This window comes from Neohortaea acidophila, assembly GCF_010093505.1.
Source record: "Neohortaea acidophila strain CBS 113389 unplaced genomic scaffold BDY17scaffold_10, whole genome shotgun sequence".
NCBI lineage: Eukaryota > Fungi > Ascomycota > Dothideomycetes > Mycosphaerellales > Teratosphaeriaceae > Neohortaea > Neohortaea acidophila.
The window spans coordinates 1,089,227-1,111,498 of record NW_022985519.1 but is presented as its reverse complement, the minus strand read 5'-3'; the positions used below and the strand labels follow the sequence as shown (position 1 = coordinate 1,111,498).

Below are 22,272 nucleotides of genomic sequence, written 5' to 3'. Positions count from 1 at the left end.
TTAATTAGATTAGTAAGTTCTTTACTATTAAGATCTTCTATATCTATAAATATTAGATTACTATTTTTACTACTAAAATCTTCTAAAGTACTAGGATTTAAATTAAGATCTTTTGCTTTTTTATATAAATCTTTAGTTAAAGTAATTCTAGGACTTATAATAATATATATCTTCTCTTTAAAGGTATAAGCTAATAATAAATATAATAGGCTTTTTCCGCTACTAGTTTTATTAATAAAAGTTAAATAAGTAGTATTATTAGTTAAAGCTATTAATGCTTCTTTTTGTTCATTATTCTTAAAAGTTACTTTAGAATCTTTATATAACTCTTTAATGTTTAACTCTAATAAATCTAAAGATATACTACTACTTATACTTAATTCCTTAGTCTTAGTAGTAGATTCTAGTTTATTTACACTTAATTCTAAAGTACTATTCTCTTTATAATCGCGTTTATCTAATAGATTAAAGAAAGACCAATATTTTATACTAAATTCTTTAACTTTATTAGTTAAATCTTTACTTTTTAAAGTATTAAAAGGATTTTCAATATTAAGGTAATGATTTAAACTAGTTCTAGTAGATCTATTAGCTTGTCTATCTTCGATTAAATCTTCTTCTTCGCTATTATTATTACTACTATTACTACTATAATCATAATTATTAAATTTAGTTTTAATTATATAATTAATAATCTTTCTATAAGATTTAATAGTTAAACCTTCTTTAAATAATAAACTAGATTCTCTCTTTAAGATCCTACTAATAGTATTACTTTCTATTACTTTATTATCTTTAGTTAATAGATAAGGACTAGAATAGTCTTTAAAGTTATAGTAGTTTTTATATAAGTAATCTTTAAAAGGTATTATTAATACTAAGTATATAATTAATAGTTTACTTAAATAAGGCGGTAAATAGCGTATATTTGTTCTATTCTTCCTAGTAATATTATTAGTCTTACTATAATTAGTAGAAATTATAAAGGTATTATCTTCTTTATTATATATTAGACTTCTAGTTTTAGTTTCTATATTCTTATAAAGTATAGTAGTTAATTCGGTTCCTCTTAAAGGACCTCCGCTATATAAATAAATAGCGAGAGTTAAGTATTCTAAAAACCTATTAATATTAGTATTAAATATTTCTATATTAGTATCTTTAAATCTTAAAGTCTTAGTATCTTTCTTTATATCTTTTAATAGTGTTTTATTATAATAGGTTCCTTTAGTTAATAATTGAGTTAAAAAGTAAGGCCTATTAGTTTTAAGATATTTTAATTCTAAAGTATCTATTATATAATAATCTATATTACTTATAAAGGTATTATCATTTATAGTATTAAAGTCTATATCTAAAGAATCTATAGAAGTTATCTTTAAAAGCTTCTTTAGTAAAATATCTTCTAAATTAATATAAACATTCTTAAAGAGCTCTTTAATCTTAGTAATAGAATACTCTATAGTATTATATTCTATAATATTTAAACTAGTTTCTTTTATAATATAATTAGTAGATTCTCTTTCTTTATTTAAAGCTAAGAGATAAGGCCTTAGAATACTAATGAATTCAAAGTAATTATTAGAACTATTAGTTAAATAAGTAGAAAGAAAATCATTAAAATCATTATAAGTATACTTTATATTATTTAACTCTTTAAAGTAGAAATATTCTATAGTAAGTAGTTTACTATTATAAAGAATATAACTAGTAAGCTTTCCTATTAGATCTATATTTTTAATCTCTTTAGTATTAATATCTAGATTAGTTATAAAGAAGTAGCTTAGAACTATATTATTTAAACTAGTATTATTATCTAAAGTTAAAGTAGTATTATCTTTAAGTAAACTAATGTAAAACTCTATAATATAAGTATAAAACTCTTCTTTCTCTTTAGTTAGTTCTTTATCTTCTAAATCTATTAAATCTAAGTTAAACGGAATAATATTCTTTAAAGCTTCTTTAGCTTCTAAGTTAATAGTAAAGTTCTTTACTAAATCAAAGTAAGTTCTTTCTTTACCTATTGTATTCTTATATTTCCCTTTAATATAACGTACTTTAATAATAAAGCTAAGTAGTTTAGCATAATAAGTAAAGTAAGTCTTAGTAGTAGACTTATTCTCTAAAGGTATAAAGTCTTTAAATACTCTAGTATTACTACTATTATTTTGATTTAGCTTTTGTCTTAATCCTAAGCTTATATTAGTGATTTTAGAATGTATATAAAGTAAACAATCTATAATAATATCTTCTAATTTATTATAGTCTATTCTATTAAAAACACTTAGATCTTTATCTTCTTCTTTAATATTATATACTAGATTTACTAAAGACTCTCTATCTTTATCTTTTAAAAAGATATAAATATTAGATTTCTTAATATAAGAGTTTAAAAGTCTATTATTATTAATATTTATATTATTATTTAGTTTATTCTCTTCTAAATTCTCTTTAAGATAATCTTTTATAATATCTTCTTTTAAATCTAGTTCTTTAGAACTATTAGACTTTTTAGAAGTAATAGATTCTATACTAGAATTAGAACTATTAGAGTTAATATATAAGTTAGTACTAGTATTCTTTTTACTTATATTAGGTATTTTAGGTATAAAGTATAGTTTAGTATTTTTATTATTACCTTTAATATATTGTAAAGGAACCTGATTTATAATATAGTTTACTTTAGATTTACTACTTTTATTACTATTAAAGTGATTAGTATTAAAGTGAATTCTAACTTCTTTATAATTAATATTAATATAATTACATTCTATACATTTATATCCTTTTAAATTTAAATCTAACTCTTTAAAGTAAAATAGATTAGGCTTTAAAATATCTTCTAATTTAGCTAAGTCATTAAATTCTAGTTCTTCTATATTAGTTTTAAGTACTTCTAATTTAGAAGATTCTTTATAACTTTTATAAATAGTAAAATGTTTATCTTTTAAATGTTTTAAATAGTTATTTCTATCTAGATTAGTTTTACAAATAGTACAAAATAAAACTTTAATTTCTATATTATAATTTAGAATAGTATTCTCTATATTATTAGTATAAGTACTTTCTATAATAGTAGAATTATTATAAGAATCTCCTTTAATATAATCTTTATTATTTATAAGTAATTGATTTAAAGTAATTAAATCCATTTTTAAATAGTTAGTTATAATTAAAGTAGTTTAAAGTAGATATAAAAGAAAAGACAAAGATAAAATAAAAAGAGCTTTCTTATATATTCTTTTTCTCTTAGTTAAACTCTAATATAAACTTAAAACACTTTAATTACTTAAAATAACTATTTTAGTTTTATTAAAGTTTTTTTTTAACTTTTCTTATCCTAATCTTTTAAATAAGTACTTATTCTTCTTTTCTTTCTGTTTTCTTTTATTAATTAAATAAAACTAAAATAATATTAAAAGAAACTATTATAGTTAAATTTATTTAAAGTTTAAGCTAAAAGGGTTTTCGAATGTACTTTAACTAGCTTCTAACTTTTTAAGTCTATTAGATTTCTTTAAACTAAAATAAATAAATAGATCTAAATTCTTATAATACTAAAGGAGTTTTTATAAAATCTATTCTTTTAATCTCTTTACTTTATAAATCCTATCTTTATAAACTAATATTTTTAAAAACTCCATTTATATTTTACTTTTTAAAAAAACTTGGAGGTTTTAGTAGATTTTCTATGGAGTTTTTTAAAAACTCCAATGTAGATACAGTTAGGCTTCGCGAGCTGACGAGCTGAGGTGGCACGAGATGAAAGGACGCAGGGAACGCTGTGCTGTGGACGATCGAGCGTGAGGGTGGAAGCCTGGTGTGCGGGACCTGGACGGCGATAGATTGGTGGGCGGCGCTGTGCCTGAGAAGGCTGCGGAGATGCGGGCTTTGGGGGTGCGCATCTCGTGCGTGATTCGTCCCGGCGGACGAGCAAGAGCTTGGGCTTGAGGAGCGATCCTGCGTGGCGCTGGTACATCAAAGGACGTGATCTCAGCTGCTGGTTCGCCACTTACGCGTGGGAGTTTTCCTCGCCGGGCTGCCCTCAAGAGTGGCAGATTCCAACCATGCATTGCAGACGAAGGTCCGTAGGCCAAAACATGCGGAGAGGGAGATTGCTTTCGATCCAGACGAACGTTGGTTTGGTGGAGAAGGCGATCGGGGCCGACACTGGCTGTAGGCTGGACGGTGCAGCTTGCGGCAATTGAGCAGACAGCGTGACCCGAGGATATGCGCAGCCTGGTCGCCCGTATGTGCATATGCTCAGGAGAGGTACATTCGAGCGCCGCAAGCCCGGTAGCATGCAGCAGTGCTCGAAGGCGGAGGTGGGGAGTGTGATAATTGAGCAGTCGCAGGATTCTTGGAGACCAAATGAACTCTTCGAGGAAGCTTCACGCAGCGAATGTGAGCGCTCGCAAGGAGCGTCGAAGAAGCTGAGCAACAGCCGCAGTGGGTTGGCCAGGAGCTTTACATGGAATGCTGGAACCTGTGCGGCTGTGAAGTTGCCTACAAGAGAAGGGTGCAAAGGTGGCATGGGGAGCGAGCGGATGCTGAATCGGCAGCTGGAGCCTGGATGAATCGTTCTTCTGATGGTACAGAGTTTTTCGCCATGCCCGGCCCGTCCTCGTCAGACAGCCTTCTCGCCGTCATCACCCGTTTCGCTGCTGGGTCCAACATGAGGACGGTAGATGGTGCAGCGTTGGAGAAGCAAATCAGACAGTCAGTGCGAGAATGGCAAGACTTCATGCAGGGTCGGTGGCAGGTCTCAGCCTTGAAGAGGCGTGTGACCAAAGCCAATCGTAAGCCACGACCGTGCCCCGATGGTTTGCATCTTATCAAAATCAGAAGCACACGATCGACAGAAGGACGATGTCGTTGCCGTGCGTAGCGGCGGAGAGAACGAGTGGCTTGCAGGGACCGTTGGAGCAGAGCAAAGAGGGCGGGTGGCATCATGAGGAATGGACGACAGCATTTCGCAGCGTAAGGCCGCAGCAGTGGAAGACCAAAGAGTGTTGAAGCCGGGGAGCTGGAGATTGGGAAGTCTGTTGAAGCGCTGCTCTGTGCTTCGTATCTCCGATTCGGTGGCATCAACACGGTTCAGGCTGCTCTGGGCATGTGCGCTGGCAAATTGGTTGGCGAGAATGGCTGCGATGGCACATCGATTGACAAGAATGGCTGCGCTCTCATTCTCAGTCAATTTGTCGGCAGCAGTTTTCCGTCGGGGCGTCAAGGCTAGTTAGATAAATGCGTCGATAAGGCGAATGCTAGTTAGCCTTACAAATGGTACGGGGCAGTGCTGACTGGAGATCTTGTCGGTGCTTAGTGCATGGCGTAGAGAGCGAAGCGCACTCGGCTGATATGGAAGAGGCCGCAAAGCGCATCCTGGAGCACAACGGTGGAAGTTCGGCAGAGGATGAATCAAGTTGGAGGAGCCGGTCAGACAGGAGAAGCATAGCCACAACATCTGGCCAACAGTCCTGCCATTCCACGAAGCTCTGGAGAGGGTGGAGGAAGCTGAGAGCAAGTTGGAATACATGGACCATGCTGCTGCATAGTTCCCAGATAAGATCTCTTGAGACCGCGCGGAGTTTCAATCATCGTCCTCATCGCTGTGCATACGTTGGAGATCGTGATATTGATTGAGTGTGGAACAGTAACACTTGAAGTCCCGGGTGAAGCTCCGACCGGAGTATGGTGGCGCGTGCAGCAGAGAGCTCTTCCGCAGCCCAGCACTCTGCAGTTTGCACCAGTCTCTGACAGCGCGCGAGGTGAGACTTGGGTGAGGTTCCAGTCAATTCCAACGTATATCCGAGAACATGAGGGCGAGGTCCACGAAGGGTTCGGTCGGGGGAGAAGTCATCGGCGTGGGACCGCAAGCTTCCAGCGGCACCCGGAAAAGCTGGAACGGGCCAAAGGTCACGAATGTATGCCAGATGGGATGGAGTGGATGGGGCAAATACGAGTGCAGATTGCCGAAATCGAGTTTTGGGGCTGCACTGCGTCGAGTACATCAGCATTGGCCCTACGGCCTCCGAGCATGCAGAAAACGACTGGAATCGCGGGGGAGGAGTGCTGTGCAAACATGAACATTCAGTCCCCGTCGACATTGACAGCCACAGCCTTACATAAGCGCCTCCGTCGGCAATCAAGCTTCCAATTCCACTTCACTCCCTTGCTCGGCATCAGCGTACATCATCTCTCCCAACTCCTACTCACGATTAGAAATCCCCGGCAATGCTGCTGCTACACGCTGTCGACAGATGCACATCCGCAAACTCCAGCCCCGCTACTGCATAGACAGGAACCCGGCAAACACTGACAATTTTCAGAGGCCTCTGGGACCCATCAACGGGCTCGATTCTCGCGCTGCGCAAGCACCAAATCCAACACGCCGAGTCTTCCATTCAGCCAGCGCAAAGAGATAGAGATGGAGATGGCCCGAAGAAAGTCATTTAGCATGGCAAGCAGCGTGCATGACACGATGAGCAGTAGTGAGGACTGATGCTGCAGCAAGATGGAACATGCAGGGGACAAGAGACAATGGCATGATTGGGAGCACGCAGGGAATCTCTTGCCGCCCCCCAACCTTCATTCACCACAATAACTGCTGTTTCCTGCATGTCAAGGTCCAAGCTCGTCGGAGGTGAATGTAACGTATCAAAATTGCTTTCCCATTACTTTCACTTTCCACATCTCCTCCTCGCCCCGTGCTCTTCCTGCTACCTGACGCTCGGGCCGCACTCACGCGCTTCTCACCATCTCACCCAGCTCAACAGGTTCTTCCCGTGCTTCAACACCCGGGCGCGCGCCTTCGTTCGTACTCCGGCAAACGCTTCTCCGCTCCTCCGCACCCAGCAGGCTCATACCAGCCCTTTCACATCGAGCAGGCTTACACCAGCCCTTCCACCTCTATCAAAACACCAATCCACCCATCGACCCACCCACCTTCCGACTTCCACCCGCCTCGCCAGGCACCAACCCAGCCATGGCGGCAACACCCATCCAGCCCGCACAAATCATGCCCACGCAAGAAAGGCTGCTTGCGGCGTTCAGCGACGGCCGTTACGGACCACTGCTTCGGGAACTCTTCAAGATCGAAGCGGAAACGGCACCCAGTCCACTCACCTCCCGCCTGCTGCAGCGCGAACGAGTCAGTGTCGAAACCGAGGCAATCTGTCTGCTGGCACAGCTTTCGCAAGACACGCTGCGACATCTCCTGCGCAACACATACCCACAAGCCCATGCAAACGCCTCCGTGGGTTCACTGCGCGATCCATACGAGTTCACCGGTACGCTCGACCCCGGCGTCTACCTTCAGCAGCTCGTGGGGGCGGATGGTCTTGGGATTTCGACTGCTCTCCACGAAGTCTTCTTGTCATGGTTGGAGACAACTATGACTCTCTCCAGCCCTTCCGAAGTCGGTCATACTCTGAGCGTGAACGAGTGCCGGGATGCCATCGACAAGGCATATCGGGACGTAATCGCCACCGATGACCTCCAAGCGTCTTTCTTCGCCACCCTCAATCAACAAGAGCTGGACGTACTACAAACAAACGTGCGGCGATACATCCGCAGCCAGCGAACTGTGCACGCTCAAGCCAAGGCGCAAGACGTCAATCACATATCCATCCACGCGGAAATCGGGCTGGCCAAGAACCTCTGGGACAGATGCGGCCAGCACAAAAGACTGGCGAGCTCTTCTCCCCCGCTCCTCCGACTTGTCCACCTGGTGCTACGCGCAGCCTTTCCCGATCGAGACTTCAGGATGCTGCAAGTCGTACTGTTCCATGCCACGAGGATCAGCGATCTGGAGACTGGGGCGAGCCTTGGCGCATTGCTCTGTGCTTCGTACCTGAGATCCGGCGGAATCAACACCATTCAAGCAGGCCAGGGTGTCGGTACCAGTGGCAGCATTACCGGCGATGAATGGGAAGAGATGCTCAATCGACTCGTGGACAATCGTCTCCTTCGCTTTGTCAATCCCAATCTCGAACAGGACATTATCACGACAACACGGCTTCGCGGGATCGAAGAGGTTCGTCTTCCTTTGTCTTGACATGATGTGATTCATTGCTAATGGCACGGGTCAGAAACGACTGCAGCAAGCCCAGATGAAGATCCAGTACCAGAAGGACCTGCAAGCCATTGACCGGTTGATCCCGCAGGTTGAAGAAGCAACAGCCTCTGCTACCCGCAACCTCCAAGAAGTCAGCCAACAGATCGACACCTTAGAAGCGCTAACTCGACAGCAAGAGGAGTGGAACAAGAATATTTTGCCAGCAGCAGCGAAATTCATTCACAAGTTGCAGAAGGTGCAAGATACCTTCTCCAGACCTGGCAAAGGCAAGTCGACAGGTCAGATGGAGGTATGTCACACCCAGAGCGGGAAGGGCCAGGAGTGCCTCGAAGTGGCGGAGACGGTGGAGGAGTCGGAGGATGGTGAAGGAGAGGTGTTCTTCGAAGCGATGGAAGATGTGGAGTAGTCGTACCCACAGAGGCGATGGAGAGGGGTGGTCAGACCACATCTTCGTTTTCATCACACGCAGACGCGGTGCCGACGACGACATGCCTGTAGTTTGATAGCCAAAGTGGGAATGAGATTGACCATTTCGGCGGAGCGATACTGAGCACAGGACAGCAAGGAGGTTTATGGGTGGTCCAATGGCACTCTCCAATCTCCTTTCTCTAATAAGCAGCCACGCCGCTGACAACAACATCCCTGTAGTATTGTTGAACGTAGAAGGGATGAGATCGAATACTCCCGCCGGGGCTGTTCGGATTCAGGGGTGCGAGAAGATTCGCAGCCATCTGATCAGACTGTTTGTTCTCGTCCCTTTCGACGAGCAGATACGCCGCCGACGGTACAATCAGCTTGCAGTTGGACGGCCACATCGAAAGCGAGACCGGCCAATTCTGCTGGTAATCGTCTGGAATTATGCTTGTACCGTATGGCGCTCCGACTTGGACAGTTGGCTGTTCTCAGGCAATTATCATGGCTTGGACGAGTTGAGCGGCGTTGAGAGAATCTTTCACTGGGAAAGGACGGCAGGGATCGTAGATCTGGTCGGAGCAAACGTGTTTGAATGATGCCTGAACTACCATTTCATTGCACTCAGCTTGCGAAACCCATCATCATGCCAGCAACTTCTTCAACCCCGCAATAATCTCCTCGGGGTGCGTCTCGTTGAGGAAGTGGCCACCATCGGGGATGATCTTGACATCGGCATTGGGCGAATCCGTTTTGAAAGCTTCCGCCCCCGGGGGTCGGAAGAACGGATCGTGCTCACCCCAGCGCGCGACAATCTTTGGCTTGTGCTCGCGTATCAATTTCTGCCAGTCACCATACTTTGGAGGAACATTCTGGTAGTCGCGCAGGAGGTCGAGCTGGATCTCTTGCGCGCCCGGGCGGGTGGTGTAGTAGGCGTCAAGGTCGGGTGCTTCGGGAGCAACGCGTTCGGGGTTCGGGATGTTGGTGTAGGCCCAGGCAATTCCATGAGGCTCGAGAATGTGTTTGACACCGTCGATCGCGGCCTGACCATGAGGATCCTTCCACAGGCCGCCGAGTTGCTTTCCAATGTCCTCGGAAATGCCCTCTACGTAAAGATTGCCGGATTGCGTGAAGAGTCCGAGGACTTTGTCGGGGTGATGTTCGAACATCCAGCCACCAATTGGGCCGCCGAAATCAAAAATGTAGAGATAGTACTTGGTGACGCCAATCTGCTCGGTCAACTTTTCCAGAGTCTTTGCAATGTTCTCAAAGGTGTAAGTGTAGCTCTTTGCGTCCGGGCGATCGGAGTTGCCAAAGCCTGGATAGTCCGGAGCTACGACATGGAAGGAGTCTGCGAGCCCTGGGATGATGTTGCGGAAGGTATGCGAGGCGGACGCATGACCATGGAGGAGGAGGAGGCCGGGAGAGCTTGGCGAGCCTGCTTCTCGGTAGAATATCTTGACCCCGTCAACTTGAGCGGTCTTGTGTAGGACGGCGGGCATGATTGTGACGGACTGAATCGAATTACGCTTCGCGAGTAGAGATAGGATGGAGGGGCCGATGGCATGATATATGTACTACTGTCACAACGATTTATCAGCTTCGCGTTCGCGAGATGTAATGGCGTCTATCGGAATCGCCGGACATGCTGACTCCTCAGTCTAAACGAATGGAGAAATAAAACGTTGCTCAAAAAGGGAGCCATCGTGGGGGATTCGCAGAGCTGAAAACTAGTACCAATGTAGAACCAAGACATTGCTCAAAAGGGATGCAGAGGCGACAAACTTCTGGCCGAAATTGGAAGTTTTGAAGCGAGTCAAAGTCTCAGGCTGCAGATTGATCAATGTCGACATCCTCGTACTTCAACCACTCAAACTACGATGTAACCTGTCCTAATGGACCATTACCCGCCCAGATCGCGAGCCCCGAGAAGGAAGTGCCGTTGGTATACTCCAGATGAAGGTCAATTGATTCGGAGTCGGTCTGAGACGACGCGCCTTCCCCGGCAGTGTAGAACCAACAGGCATCTTCGTACGAGCTTTGGTGGAACCAGATCCAAGCTCCCAAGTTGGCAGCGCTTGGGTGTGAGTACGCTGCTGCGCAGCAAGACTCGGGGTCTTCGGCAAAGGTAGTGATTTGCTGTCCGGTGATTGTGACATGATAATTGTCAAACAGATTGCCATCGTAGACCCCCACGATGTTTGGAGTGGCCTGTTGAATGTTATGGTTAGGTTGGTCAAGGGTCTCTTCAGACTGTGGCACTTACGCAGGCTTCGTAGGAAGTGGACGTGTATGAAGAGGTCGAAGTCGCCGTGATAAATGTCGTGTTCGTGTAGGTGTGAGTGAAGGTCGAGGTGACAGTGACTTGCCCTGTGCTGCTGGGCGCTTGTGTGGTGCTGGGCGCCTGGGTGGTGCTGGACGGCTGTGCGGTGCTCGGTGCCTGCGTGGTGGTTTGCACTTCTAATCGACCACTTAGTGCACGAGAACAGCAAATCAAGCGTGGAGACCAACTTACCATCAGTACTCGACGAACTCTTTCTGGTTCTACGAGGGTCACGCTTCGCCGCACGCAGCTTGTTGCTTCTCGTCCTCGAGTCGCGTTTGCCAAAGTTGGGATCGGAGCCTTCTACATAGGCAGCCCCGGGAAACGAGTCGACCGCAGGGATGAAGCCTGCAGAGGTCGGCATCGTGACAGTGGCGACGGGCACGGATACGATAGAGGTCGTCGTGGTGGTGGTGCTCTCGACAACCTATCAGGCGATCATTAGCGAGGAAGAGCCGGCCTCGTTTCGTACGACTTACAACAGACTCTGAAGTAACCTAACGAACATCATTAGCCAGCACGCCTTCCACACGCTAGTATGACGTGCTTACCGTGGTCGTGGCGGGCTCGGTGGTGGCGGTAGTAGAATGAGCATAGCCGGTAGTAAAGAGGTACGTAGTATCACTCGCGCCGACAAGGCTGAGGAAAGGAGAAGATGCGGCAACGACCGCGAGAATCGAGTGGGGAAGCATAGTTGAGGCGTGCGAGATTGAAGACCGATTTTTGTGTCTGCTTGATCCAACGTCGCGAGTTGATGCTCTTTATACCTTGTTCTCGGAGCCTTACGATCTACCCCATGTCCTCCGTGCTGATTCTTTCTTGATGTAAGCCACGTTGCTGCAGCCTACAACTGCATGAGCGTTAGCAAGTCGAGCCTCGCCATAGCCTGCAGCATGACAGTACCCGGAACATAGCCTATAACATCGATCTATAGACAAGAGCCGTTGAGCCTCCGCGCGGAAAGGCTGTAGCCTAGCAGCTGACTCATGAATATCAGCGCGCCACGGGTCCGACATGGTGAGAAGTGGCTTGAATCTTCGTCATCCACAATGTAAATGCAGCCGCGTGATGCCGTGTATTCAGTACGCAGAGGCTCTTCCAAGCATTGATAGAGTGTGTGTATGAACTAACCTGAGGACACCCCACGGCTGCGCTGACATTCCCGGGCATGGCCGTATTTGGCCGTATTTGCCCTCTGAGCACCACACGGCTGCATGTCTGTTGCGGATTTTAGAAGCTGGGCGAGTAGCAAGTCCAATGGTTTCAATGCTGCGCGTTGTTGTGTCTTGCGGGGAAAGTGAGTGCTCGTTACAGCACGACACAAGGATTGCGACGGTATCAATAAGACAGGCTGGACGCCATCAAAACAGTCGCTTACGAATCAGCCGTGATGCAACTGCGACGACCTTCATCTTCCGGACGCGTCACTCGGTAGAGGTTGAATGAGCAAAGTGTAGGGTCAGCCGTCTGAGGCTGCATCATGCAAGAAGAGTATTCAGATCCATTCTCCGGACGCCTGGCTTTAAGCTGTACCGCGGCAATCACCAGGCCCTACATGGGATTGGAAGAAACACCCCTTGATTGCATTGGCTACGAAACTCCGCTACCATCACTGCAAATACTCCCCTTTAGTCTCATGGTGGATCAAGTCGAACGAAGGCTTGGCGTTGAACCAGCCCGCGCGATGACTTCCAACAGTCCGGTAGGTATAAGTCGCCTCCTCCTCGGGGATGATGATGGGCTTCTCGCCACGCGAAGCGGCGGCGGCTTCGGCCATGAGCTGCGAATGGCAGCATTTTTCGAGGGAGAGGAACCAGAAGACGGCCTGCACAAGTCATCAGCCACGCACTTCCAGCGCCGCGACACCAGACTCACCTCGTCAACGGTATGTCCGACGGTCAGCAAACCATGATTCTGCAGCAATGCCGCCTTCTTGTCGCCCAGACACGCCGCGATAGCCTTGCCTTCCTTCTCCGCGAGTACGACACCGTTGAAAGCATCGTAGACGACGTGATCGTTGTGGAAAGCGCAAGCGTCTTGTGTGAGAGTGTCAATCTTGCGGCCGAGCGAGCACCACGTCCGACCGTAGAGGGAGTGGCTGTGGGCGGCGCAGATGACGTCGGGTCGAGCCTTGTGAATGGCGGAGTGGATCATGTACGCTGCGGTGTTGAGCAGACGCACCGGCCCACCATCAATCACTTTGCCGGAGTGGTCGACGAGCTGGCGAGAGTCAGCTCAGGCGGCCATATCTCAGTGCAGAAACTCACAATCAAATCGCTCTTCCGCATCAACGAAAACGAGACGCCAAAAGGATTCACCCAAAAGCTGTCCGGGTTGACGGGGTCGCGCAAGGTGATATGCCCCGCCACGCCCTCATCGAAGCCATTCTTCCCGAAGATACGAAAGGCAGCTGCCAGCCGGCCCTTCATGTACTCGCGCTGCTCAAGCTTGTCTTCGAAGACGGGAGGCCGAGGGAAGTTGACGGCGCGGTCTTGGGCGTGTTTGCTGCTGACGCCGGGTTCGAGGGGCGCTTCGCCATTGTTGACGGCATTGCCGTTGGTGTCGGTTGCGTGAGGGGCCATTTTGGATGATTTGGATGTTGTGGTGTAGAGGAGGAAGAAGGGGTGAGTAGTGGCAAAATGTTGAAGAATCTCCCCCGAGGCAATGTCGTATGAGGTCGGTTTCCCCACCCCCGCACTCTGTAAAAGGACGAGTCAGCTCGGAAGTGAGTGCCGTATTAGTCATCACGAGGATATTAGCACAGCAATGGCGTTGGGCAAGCTAATAACATGCGATATGAAACTCCTAATCACTCTCCTCCTCCTCGACATCAAAACTATCACCGTCATCATCCTCCTCATCATCCACATACCTCGACTTTGGAGCAGCCGCAGCACGACGAGCGGGCCTGGCCGTTGGCTTGACCGGACTCTCATCATCGCTGAGGAGCTCCTCCGCCAGAGCATCCACATCATCATCCGAATCAAACGTCTTCTTCTTCTTCACCACAGGCTTCAACGCACCAGCCTTGGCTTGCTTCGCCGCGTACGCCTTGGCAGCCGGGGAGAGAGTCTTTGCCGCCACCGCAGGAAGGATAGACTTCTTCTGCTTCAGCGCAACAGTCTCCTTCCCCTTCAACGCCTTCACCGCTGGAATCACCACATCATCCTCGTCATCCGACAGCACCGTCCGATTCGTGACCTTGCGAGGTGAGTTCTGCTCCAGCGCATCCCAATTCGTCTCGTCGTCGGAGATGTCGGAGCCGAGCGTGCTCTTCCGCACCTTACCCATCTTCATGCCGTGACTGCTAGATGGACGTGAAGCGGAAGGGGGGTGGAAGAAGCGGGTAGGTCCTTCACTCTGCTTGGCGCCGATGCCTTTGACCATTGTGCTGACATCGCCGAGCAGATTGACATCATCCATGGAGATGTCCGAGTCGGAGTCTTGGTGGTACTTTTTCGGCTTCTGGGCGGCTGCTCGTCCGGTGCGGGCGGGGGCGGGTTTGGATGCGGCTTCTTTTGCCACGGCCTGAAAGACGTCCTCATCGCTGTCGTCGTCCTCGGAGATTTCCACCTTCTTCTTGGGGGCCGGCTTGACCACGGCATCCTTGACCGCAGCGGGCTTCACCACAACAGGCTTCACCACAGCCTGCACCATCTGCTCCCCCACCACATTCACCACCGGCTTCTGCTCCACCCCATTCACCACCGGATACACACCCGCAGGCTTCTCCTCCGGCTTCCCCAACAATCCAGCCTTCAACTTTGCAGTAGCAGTCTGCTTCGGCTTCTTGACGGCGGCAAAGTCGGAATCGGAAAAGTCGCTGTCATCACCCGCCTTGCGCTTCTTCGGCTTGCCTCCTATGCCAAGCTTCGCAGACGCACGACGGCCCTTGGCCCTGACCTTCTTCTCCCGCTTCGCCTCGTCCGAGAGCTGCGTCTGCCACTCCAGCAACAACTCGTCCAGATCCTGACGCCAGAGCTCCTTTTCGCTCCGCTTGATCAGCGCGTCAATCTCATCCTGCTTGTCGCCAATCTGTCGCTTCAGCTTCTCCACCCGCTCCTGAGTCAGCGACCAGATGGCCATGCCGAGGAGGTAGTCGTAATCGCTGGCGCCCGCTTCAACCTCCGCATCATCACCCTCCTCCTCCTCTTCCACCACCGGCTCAAATTCCCCCGACTTCTTCGCGTCAACGACCTTGGGGAAGCGGGTAAACTTCAAGCTCTGCAGCTCGGCCACCAGCACTCCCTTCTTCTTCTTGCTGACGACCAGCTTCCCATCGATAATCATGGTGACGAAGCGTGCCTGATTGCTCAGCCGCTCCAACTCCTTTTGCATCTCACTGAGCAGGTGCTGCTTGCGCTTTTGATAGGTGAGCAGGCGGACGTGATAAAATTCCTCCATGATATCCAGCGGGGAGGCGTATTTGTGAATCCGGCCTTGGGCATCAAAAGCCACTAGATTGGACGTGGCCATGGACTTGGACAGCTTGAACAGCTCCTCCAGCTTGTTGGCGTGCTCCTTCATCTTCTTCTCCTCCAACTTGACGATAAAGTGGACCTTGGAAGGAGTATTGTACTCGGTGTAGTCTTTGATGAAGGAGGGCACCTTTTCCGCCTTGATAATCTCCTCGAGCTTATCCTTGAAGTCTTGTGTCCAGACGCGGACGGGAAGCTCGGTGATTTCGACTTCATTCTCGCCAGTCTCGGTGATGGTGCCGCTGAACTTGAATCGATCGCCATTCTCGTCCATGGGCTCAGTCTCGCCACTCCAGCCGCGGAACCACGGAATCATCGGCAGCATGGCATCCTTCGAATCACCGTCCATACGACGCTTCAGATTCTCAATCACGTCCTCGGGCTTGTAATTGGGAATCGACGTGCTCCAGCCGGTGCCAATGCCATCCGCGCCGTTGATGAGAATCATGGGGACGACGGGCACGTACATCTCCGGCTCAATCGTCCTCCCATCATCCGTGTTGTACGCGAGAAGTGCCTCATCACTCTGATGAAAGATTCGGCGGGCAAACGGAGACAGTCTCGTGTAGATGTAACGAGCGCTGGCCGCATCCTGACCACCCTGCAGACGTGATCCAAAGTTGCCACTCGGCTCCAGACAGTTGATGTTGTTCGACCCGACAAAGTTCTGAGCCAGGCCAACAATAGTCTGCTGCAGCGATGTCTCGCCGTACGCATAAGCAGTCAGACCGGAAACAGATCCCGCCAGCTCGACCACCTTGATATCCTTTTTCAGATTGCGACGGAAGCAAGTGTACAACACCTTGCGCTGACCGGGCTTGAAGCCGTCAATGACGGAAGGAATGGAGCGCATGTTGTCGGCCATGGAGAAGAGGATCAGCTCTTTGTTGATAAAGTCGTCATAGGAGATCTTGTCCGTCCCAGCCATGTTGAGATATGTGCCGGGGACGAAATTCCCCAACCACTGCTTCCGCGCATCGGCCTTTTTCTTGGAAAACGCCAGGTCAATCATCTCCGCCTCGCCTTCGCGAATTTTGTGAAATTCCTTCAAATGGCGGTCGAGATCCTGAAAGTAGATTTCGGCGTCGGTGGTGTCGGAAGTACCCAACCCCTTGAAGTACTTGTGCTCCCAGCCTTTTTGATGTCCGGGCTCGAGCCTCCAGGCTTCATACTCCGGCATGGTGAAGAAATCCTTTTTGGCCTTTGGATTCTTCGGATCCCCCTTCCACACTTTCACAATAGGCGTGATGAACTCCATGAGAAAGCCGTCCAACTTTAACAAGCTCGGGTATTGCACCTGCAGGAAGTTGATGAGAAGACCTTTGATGTGAGAGCCGTCGTGATCCTGATCCGTCATGATCATGAGATGGCCGTAGCGCAAGCTCTTTGTATCGGTGTACTCCTTCTTGTGCTGCAAGCCCATGAACTTTTTGATGTTCTGAATCTCCTGATTCTTGGAAATCTGATCAATCGATGCATCGCGGACGTTGAGAATCTTTCCACGGAGGGGAAAGACGCCAAAGAGATCTGGATTGACCACAGCACGACCGGCCAGGGCCAGCAAGGACGCCGAATCACCTTCGGTCAAGATCAACGTACACTTGTACCCATCCTTCGTGCCAGCCTTGTTCGCGTCAGTGAGCTTGGAATTGTTCATGCGCTGGCGACGATTTCCATCCGACTTGGCTAGCACCTTGTCCGCCTTTTGCTGCGCAAAGTGAATGATGTTCTCCACGGCTTTGGTCTTCGAAATGGCCGTCAAAAACTTCTCGCTGACTTGAGGCTTGCTGCCAAACTGACTCGGCTTGGTGGTGAGTTGCTCCTTCGTCTGGGAGGTAAAGGCCGGATTGACAATCAGAGCATTGACGAACAAGAAGATGTGGTTCCGAATCTGCGCCTTCTTCAACTTGACACCACCCTTGTTCTTCTTGTTGACAATCTCCTCCAGCTTCTCGCAAATCTGATCGGCAATGAAGTTGATGTGCGTGCCGCCGGATGTCGTAGCAATGGAGTTGACGAACGACACTTGCTGGAAGGAGCCATCAGACACTGCAAATCCAATCTCCCATCTCTCATGCGGATTGTCCGTGAGGATGACCTGCTCCGGAGCCTTGCCGTCATTCTCGATATTCTCCGTCTTGATGGCCTTGGTGTACATCTCCATGTACTGCTTGAACTTGGTAATCTTGATGCGGTCATTGTTGAGGTAGACCTTGACGCCGGTGCAAGTCCCGGCCATGTCGTAGACGCGACGCTTCACCAGAGCCTCAAAGTCTTCATCCATCCTGTCCATGCCAAACTTCTTGAAGTCAGGCATGAAAGTGATCTTGGTGTAGTCCTCGTCACCCTTGATGGTATCAATCTTGGCCTTTTCCATGACGCTCATGTTGCTCCGCCACGTCTGCTTGTACCTCTTCTTCTGACGAGAGTCGACGGTCTCGAGATCGAATTGGGTGGAGTAGATGTTCGTCAGCTTCGCACCGTAGCCGTTGCGTCCGCCGGTGACCTTGGCTTCATCATCGTCGTAGTTGGAGGAGGTGAGGAGGTGGCCAAAGATCATCTCGGGGATGTAGATGCCCTCCTTGTCGTGGATTTCGATGGGAATACCGCGGCCGTTGTTGCGCACTGCAATCACTCCCTTCTCCGCGTTCACCCAAACCCGCAACTCGTTCATGTTCTTGTCGCGCTGCTTGTTGTCGGCGGCGTTGACCAGGATTTCGTCAAAGATCTTGTACAAGCCCGGTACGTAGCTGACTTTGCGATTCTCCATCGCGTCAGTCTCGGAGTTGTAGACCCACATCTGCTCTTCGGTACGCTCGACGGATCCGATATACGTGTCGGGACGCTTGAGAATGTGCTCCAGCTGGGTGAGCTTTTGGTATTGATCCGTAGCACCACCCTTCTTCTTCTTGGCCGACGGCGGCTTGACATCTCCGGCGCCATCCATGTTGAAGCTTTCGTTGGCCAGCTCAGCCAACGGCTGCGCGCTTGCTTTGGGAGGGCGCGCGATCGTCTTCTTCTGTTTCTTCGCGGAGGGAGGGGTGTTGGAGAGGAGGGAATCGTCGTGATCCGAATCTACGTCGAGGTCGGAGTTTTCTTCATCGGAGTCGGGTTTTGCGCGCTTCTTGGGCTTGGGTTTGGCGGGGAGGGTGGTCTTGGTGACCTTCAGAGTGGTCTGTTTCGGTGCTGCCTTTGGTTTGGGTGCAGCTGCAACCTTCTTCGCCGCGGGCTTTGCTTTCTGTGAAGATGTCAGGGCTGGACGACACCAGTTGAATGCGCAAAACTCACCGGCTTGGTGACGGGCTCAAAGTCACTCGAAACATTCACTTCATAGTCGGAGACGTCCATCGAGTCGTCCATGCTGGCGAAGGGGTGCGCCTACGCTCCGTGTTTTGGCGTGTCCAGGATGGAAAGCGCGTGATTCAGTCGCGCATGAGTGAGGAGGATCGAGAGCAAGGCAGAAACGAGCGCGTTGCCTTGTCTCCTTCAAAGTTCATGCGATGATGGAAGAAGGTGTTGTATTCATTCGAGTTTGTTTACAAACAGCCAGCGAATGCACTCGCGATCTGCTCGGATCTTGCCGAAGCGGGAGCAAGCGCGTTTCAGAGTCTCGCGCTTACCTAAACTTCAGCCTCAGGCTGCAACAATATCAAAACAGTGAGGACGCTTGAACGAGTCTGAACAGCCAATCGGTATATTCTCAATCCACAATCACTTCCCTGGGTATCATGCCCCAACGCCTTGCTATAAAATCACAAGAGGCACCTGCAGCACATCAACGTATCACCCCATCATCCTCCACTCTCGCATCCTGCACACCCAACCCATCCTTGGTCTTCCGCCTCTTCTCATTCCGTTTCCGCCTCCTCTCCTCCCTCTCCCTCTCCTCTTGCTCTCGGGCCACCTCAATCCTCGCCGACAAGTCCACCACCTCCCTCGCCTTCTCATCTTCCCTCTTCCGCTTCAACCACTCAAACCGATCCTTCACCTCCTCCAACGTGGCTCTCCGCACCTCTCCACTCTCCCCTGTATTGATGAGATGCTGCTTGCTGTTCAAATGCTCCACAAACTGCAGATTGTCCTTGTACGTCAAATCGCAGGCATCGCAGTAGAAACCCGCGCCTTTGCCTCTCTTTCCCTGCCCTGCGCCGGCGGGCACCAGTGACGTCTTGCCCACTTGATCGGCGACATTGAGCCGCGCTTGTCGGGCTTCGGTATCGCGGGAGTCTTCTGGTGTGGAGGCGCGACGGTGAAACTTCTTCCCGGCGAGTGCTGCTTCATGCCTGGCTTTGCCCTCCTCGCGGCTTTTTCTCTCGCGCTCCTCGGCTTTGGCGGCGTATTCTTCTCGATCCCATGTTCGGCGAAAGGAGGTGTCGCTGGTGGAGGTGCCGTATGCACCTTTGCGTTCGGCCATGTCGGTGGTGTAGCTTGGATTGAATGGTGATGGTTCGGGCGTGGATTGAAGAAGCGTCGAAGTCGGCAAAGCTCGGACCACAATGTTTGAAACTCCTCCTCCAGCCGAATCTTTCGCCCCCTTCATCTCTGCGATCTAACGCGATGCATTCATGCTGCGTCAATGGCAAAGCCTAAGCATGTGATGTTTCCCGCCGATGCTTGTTAATCAGAATACGCGAGAAGCGAGTTTGGACGACATTCGAAGCCCGCCAAAGCTGCAAGGCTGCCGCAACGACTTCAAGCTTTCCTCTGGCAACGTCAATGCTCCTTCTCATGCTACTCACAGTCTGCGATGGACGGCCGCCACTTGGTAGAATATGGCATGCGGTAAGTGAAGTCGATGTAAAGTGAGGCTCAGCTCTTGGGTCAACAAGTCAATCTCCTTTACCTTTTGTGCAACGTCAATTTCGACATTGATACCGATTCCCACTCTCTACCTTCCCTCTTCATCTCACCACCGAAGCTCAGCTCAAGCAATTCACCATTCTTCAATCCCCTCGACAGTGATTGAACTGCCGCCATCATGCCGAAGTCCAAGGTCAAAGGCGTCCTCATCTCTTCCACCGCAGAACAAGTCGCCGGCCGCGAGAAAATGACGACTTACGACATTCCGACGAACCACGAAATTTACAACATCGGAGGTCTCTGTCCCGTGTCTCAACTAGTCGGCATGCCGCTTCTCGTTTACAAGATCAGGCTGACAACGCCACATGATACCCGCCCGGACAGCATCCACTACCAACTCTCCCCGCCCTACTACCCAAACCACACAGCCAGCAAGCTGATGGTCGACAGCGATCCCGACGAGTTGGAGTTGAAACCGGCAGAAGGCTGGAAGGACACTGCTGGCAACGTCATCGTCGTTCGCAAGGACCGCAAACCTCTCTACGCGGTGCATGTCCGGGTGTTGCTCGACTTCATGGATAAAGTCATGTACCCAGGCGCAGCGGTCCTTCCAGACGGTCATCGCACACGCTCCAGTACTGCCTCACCACTGGACATCATTGCGCACCTGACACCTGGCGACTTCAAAGACTACTACATGGCGGAGCGGTACTACTGGCAAAGTGCAGGACAAGATGCGGCCAACCGAGCAGCACTGCCTACGCCGTGGACCCAAGACTGAAAGCTGCAATGATCGACGCATCCAAATCAAATACAGTGGAGGAGTGGCGTATGACAAGATGACGTTCGAGAGCTGGTGTGAACACCATCTGCTGTTCGAAATCGGCAAGTCCGAAGCTCCAGCGAGTACTCATCTCACCTGGGGCCAAGCGGTATATCGCTAAAGCAGATGGTATGTTGCAGGGACTGAAGGGGAAGCGTGATGAGCCTTGCGGGCTGAGGGCACGTGCTCACGTTGGGGAGCTTGAGGAGAGAATCAACGAGTGAGCACGATGTGTACTCCCTTTTAGGGAGGGAAGAACGTAGCAGAATACAGCAGCATGCAATGCCCAGCCCGATTTCGCCGCATCAATGTCAAGTTTTTGCGGCATTAATAACGCGAGGTCAGCCTGATGAAGTAAGAATCCGGAGATGGCGGCTCGGCTGCATAGACGTCACCTCGCCCACTCGACATCCATCTTGCACTTGCACCATTCCACACATCTCGCCTCTTTTCACCGCCATCAAGGTCTCGAATCTTCACGCTGGTAGACGTGATTCCTCATCCCTCGCAAGCGATTCTTGACCTCCGAGCCACCCACCCGCACCTACTATTCCCTCATTCCCGCCTGCATCCCGACCCATCGACAATCTCCATCGCAACCCTTCTACGGACAGATAGACCGACCGATTACGAACTACAACCCGCCATCATGAGCTCACCAACAACCCACCGAAGCGGCAGCCAATCCTCCCCATCACATTCCGGAGCCTCCATCCTCTTAGGACGACAGTTCAAGCAGATGCAGACAGACAAGGACATCCCGGGAATAAGCTGTGGACTGGTTGGCGATAGCGTATTTGAGTGGGAGATTATGATTATGCTGGATGAAGAGCAAGATAGCTTATATGGAGGTGAGTTTGGTTGGCAGAGATGAAAGCCAGCGCACTGATGGAAGACATCCAGGCGGCTGCTTCAGAGGACGCATGACATTCCCACCTGCCTACCCACTGCTACCGCCGACGTTGAAGTTCGAGACACCACTCTTCCATCCGAATGGTGAGTACCAGTGCTTATCCACACAAAGACGGCGCTCACACACTACCACAGTATACCCTAGCGGCGAAGTCTGCATCTCCATCCTCCACCCTCCCGAAGAAGACAAATACGGCTACGAATCGGCAGCAGAGCGCTGGTCACCCGTTCAAACCCCCGAGACCATCCTGCTTTCCGTCATCAGCATGCTCAGCAGTCCCAACGACGAGAGCCCCGCCAATCTGGAAGCCGGCAAACTATGGCGGAACGATCCGAAAGAGTTCAAGAAGAGGGTGCGGAGGTGTGTTCGAGACAGCCAGGAAAACGCGTGGGATTGATGCTGCATCGTGTGGGGCATCTACAAGGTATGACTTTACGTATGCATGTG

At 49.1% G+C, this 22,272-nt stretch overlaps 12 protein-coding genes across 12 annotated transcripts; 3 read left to right on the top strand and 9 right to left on the bottom strand.

Annotated features, from left to right (window-relative positions):
• Positions 1–262: 262 nt before the first annotated feature.
• Positions 263–3,152, bottom strand: BDY17DRAFT_313182 (uncharacterized protein; the record flags this gene model as incomplete). Its single annotated transcript, XM_033735692.1, has 3 exons — positions 263–268; positions 309–877; positions 965–3,152. 3 exons carry the CDS (start codon positions 3,150–3,152, stop codon positions 263–265), a joined length of 2,763 nt encoding a protein of 920 aa, XP_033586918.1.
• A 432-nt stretch (positions 3,153–3,584) lies between these two features.
• On the bottom strand, positions 3,585–4,382 carry BDY17DRAFT_36485 (uncharacterized protein). Its single transcript, XM_033738306.1, has 2 exons — positions 4,017–4,382; positions 3,585–3,960 (listed from the first exon to the last, which is right to left on the bottom strand). Exons 1-2 carry the CDS (start codon positions 4,257–4,259, stop codon positions 3,652–3,654), a joined length of 552 nt encoding a protein of 183 aa, XP_033586917.1. The 5' UTR covers positions 4,260–4,382; the 3' UTR covers positions 3,585–3,651.
• BDY17DRAFT_36484 (uncharacterized protein) lies at positions 4,383–5,345 on the bottom strand. The gene has a single exon (XM_033738305.1). The coding sequence runs from the start codon at positions 5,086–5,088 to the stop codon at positions 4,507–4,509; it is 582 nt and encodes a 193-aa protein (XP_033586916.1). The 5' UTR covers positions 5,089–5,345; the 3' UTR covers positions 4,383–4,506.
• A 1,377-nt stretch (positions 5,346–6,722) lies between these two features.
• On the top strand, positions 6,723–8,147 carry BDY17DRAFT_36450 (uncharacterized protein). The gene has a single exon (XM_033738303.1). It carries the CDS (start codon positions 6,986–6,988, stop codon positions 8,054–8,056), a length of 1,071 nt encoding a protein of 356 aa, XP_033586915.1. The 5' UTR covers positions 6,723–6,985; the 3' UTR covers positions 8,057–8,147.
• On the bottom strand, positions 8,148–8,925 carry BDY17DRAFT_36451 (uncharacterized protein). The gene has a single exon (XM_033738304.1). It carries the CDS (start codon positions 8,715–8,717, stop codon positions 8,238–8,240), a length of 480 nt encoding a protein of 159 aa, XP_033586914.1. The 5' UTR covers positions 8,718–8,925; the 3' UTR covers positions 8,148–8,237.
• On the bottom strand, positions 8,925–10,222 carry BDY17DRAFT_36438 (Alpha/Beta hydrolase protein). Its single transcript, XM_033738302.1, has one exon. It carries the CDS (start codon positions 9,988–9,990, stop codon positions 9,133–9,135), a length of 858 nt encoding a protein of 285 aa, XP_033586913.1. The 5' UTR covers positions 9,991–10,222; the 3' UTR covers positions 8,925–9,132.
• A 141-nt stretch (positions 10,223–10,363) lies between these two features.
• BDY17DRAFT_313179 (uncharacterized protein) lies at positions 10,364–11,503 on the bottom strand (the record flags this gene model as incomplete). The annotated part of the gene is made up of 5 exons (XM_033735691.1): positions 10,364–10,699; positions 10,755–10,948; positions 11,004–11,238; positions 11,291–11,308; positions 11,363–11,503. 5 exons carry the CDS (start codon positions 11,501–11,503, stop codon positions 10,364–10,366), a joined length of 924 nt encoding a protein of 307 aa, XP_033586912.1.
• A 501-nt stretch (positions 11,504–12,004) lies between these two features.
• BDY17DRAFT_303659 (class II aldolase/adducin N-terminal) lies at positions 12,005–13,463 on the bottom strand. Its single transcript, XM_033734613.1, has 3 exons — positions 13,079–13,463; positions 12,687–13,031; positions 12,005–12,636 (listed from the first exon to the last, which is right to left on the bottom strand). The coding sequence occupies exons 1-3, from the start codon at positions 13,391–13,393 to the stop codon at positions 12,421–12,423; spliced, it is 876 nt and encodes a 291-aa protein (XP_033586911.1). The 5' UTR covers positions 13,394–13,463; the 3' UTR covers positions 12,005–12,420.
• A 1-nt stretch (position 13,464) lies between these two features.
• BDY17DRAFT_285969 (DNA topoisomerase) lies at positions 13,465–18,812 on the bottom strand. Its single transcript, XM_033732120.1, has 2 exons — positions 18,578–18,812; positions 13,465–18,527 (listed from the first exon to the last, which is right to left on the bottom strand). Exons 1-2 carry the CDS (start codon positions 18,647–18,649, stop codon positions 13,617–13,619), a joined length of 4,983 nt encoding a protein of 1,660 aa, XP_033586910.1. The 5' UTR covers positions 18,650–18,812; the 3' UTR covers positions 13,465–13,616.
• Positions 18,813–18,964: 152 nt separating this feature from the next.
• On the bottom strand, positions 18,965–19,762 carry BDY17DRAFT_303656 (uncharacterized protein). The gene has a single exon (XM_033734612.1). The coding sequence runs from the start codon at positions 19,701–19,703 to the stop codon at positions 19,065–19,067; it is 639 nt and encodes a 212-aa protein (XP_033586909.1). The 5' UTR covers positions 19,704–19,762; the 3' UTR covers positions 18,965–19,064.
• Positions 19,763–20,181: 419 nt separating this feature from the next.
• On the top strand, positions 20,182–21,217 carry BDY17DRAFT_303654 (uncharacterized protein). The gene has a single exon (XM_033734611.1). The coding sequence runs from the start codon at positions 20,268–20,270 to the stop codon at positions 20,868–20,870; it is 603 nt and encodes a 200-aa protein (XP_033586908.1). The 5' UTR covers positions 20,182–20,267; the 3' UTR covers positions 20,871–21,217.
• Positions 21,218–21,561: 344 nt separating this feature from the next.
• BDY17DRAFT_255759 (ubiquitin-conjugating enzyme/RWD-like protein) lies at positions 21,562–22,222 on the top strand (the record flags this gene model as incomplete). The annotated part of the gene is made up of 3 exons (XM_033731555.1): positions 21,562–21,763; positions 21,816–21,908; positions 21,960–22,222. The coding sequence occupies 3 exons, from the start codon at positions 21,562–21,564 to the stop codon at positions 22,220–22,222; spliced, it is 558 nt and encodes a 185-aa protein (XP_033586907.1).
• Positions 22,223–22,272: the final 50 nt, after the last annotated feature.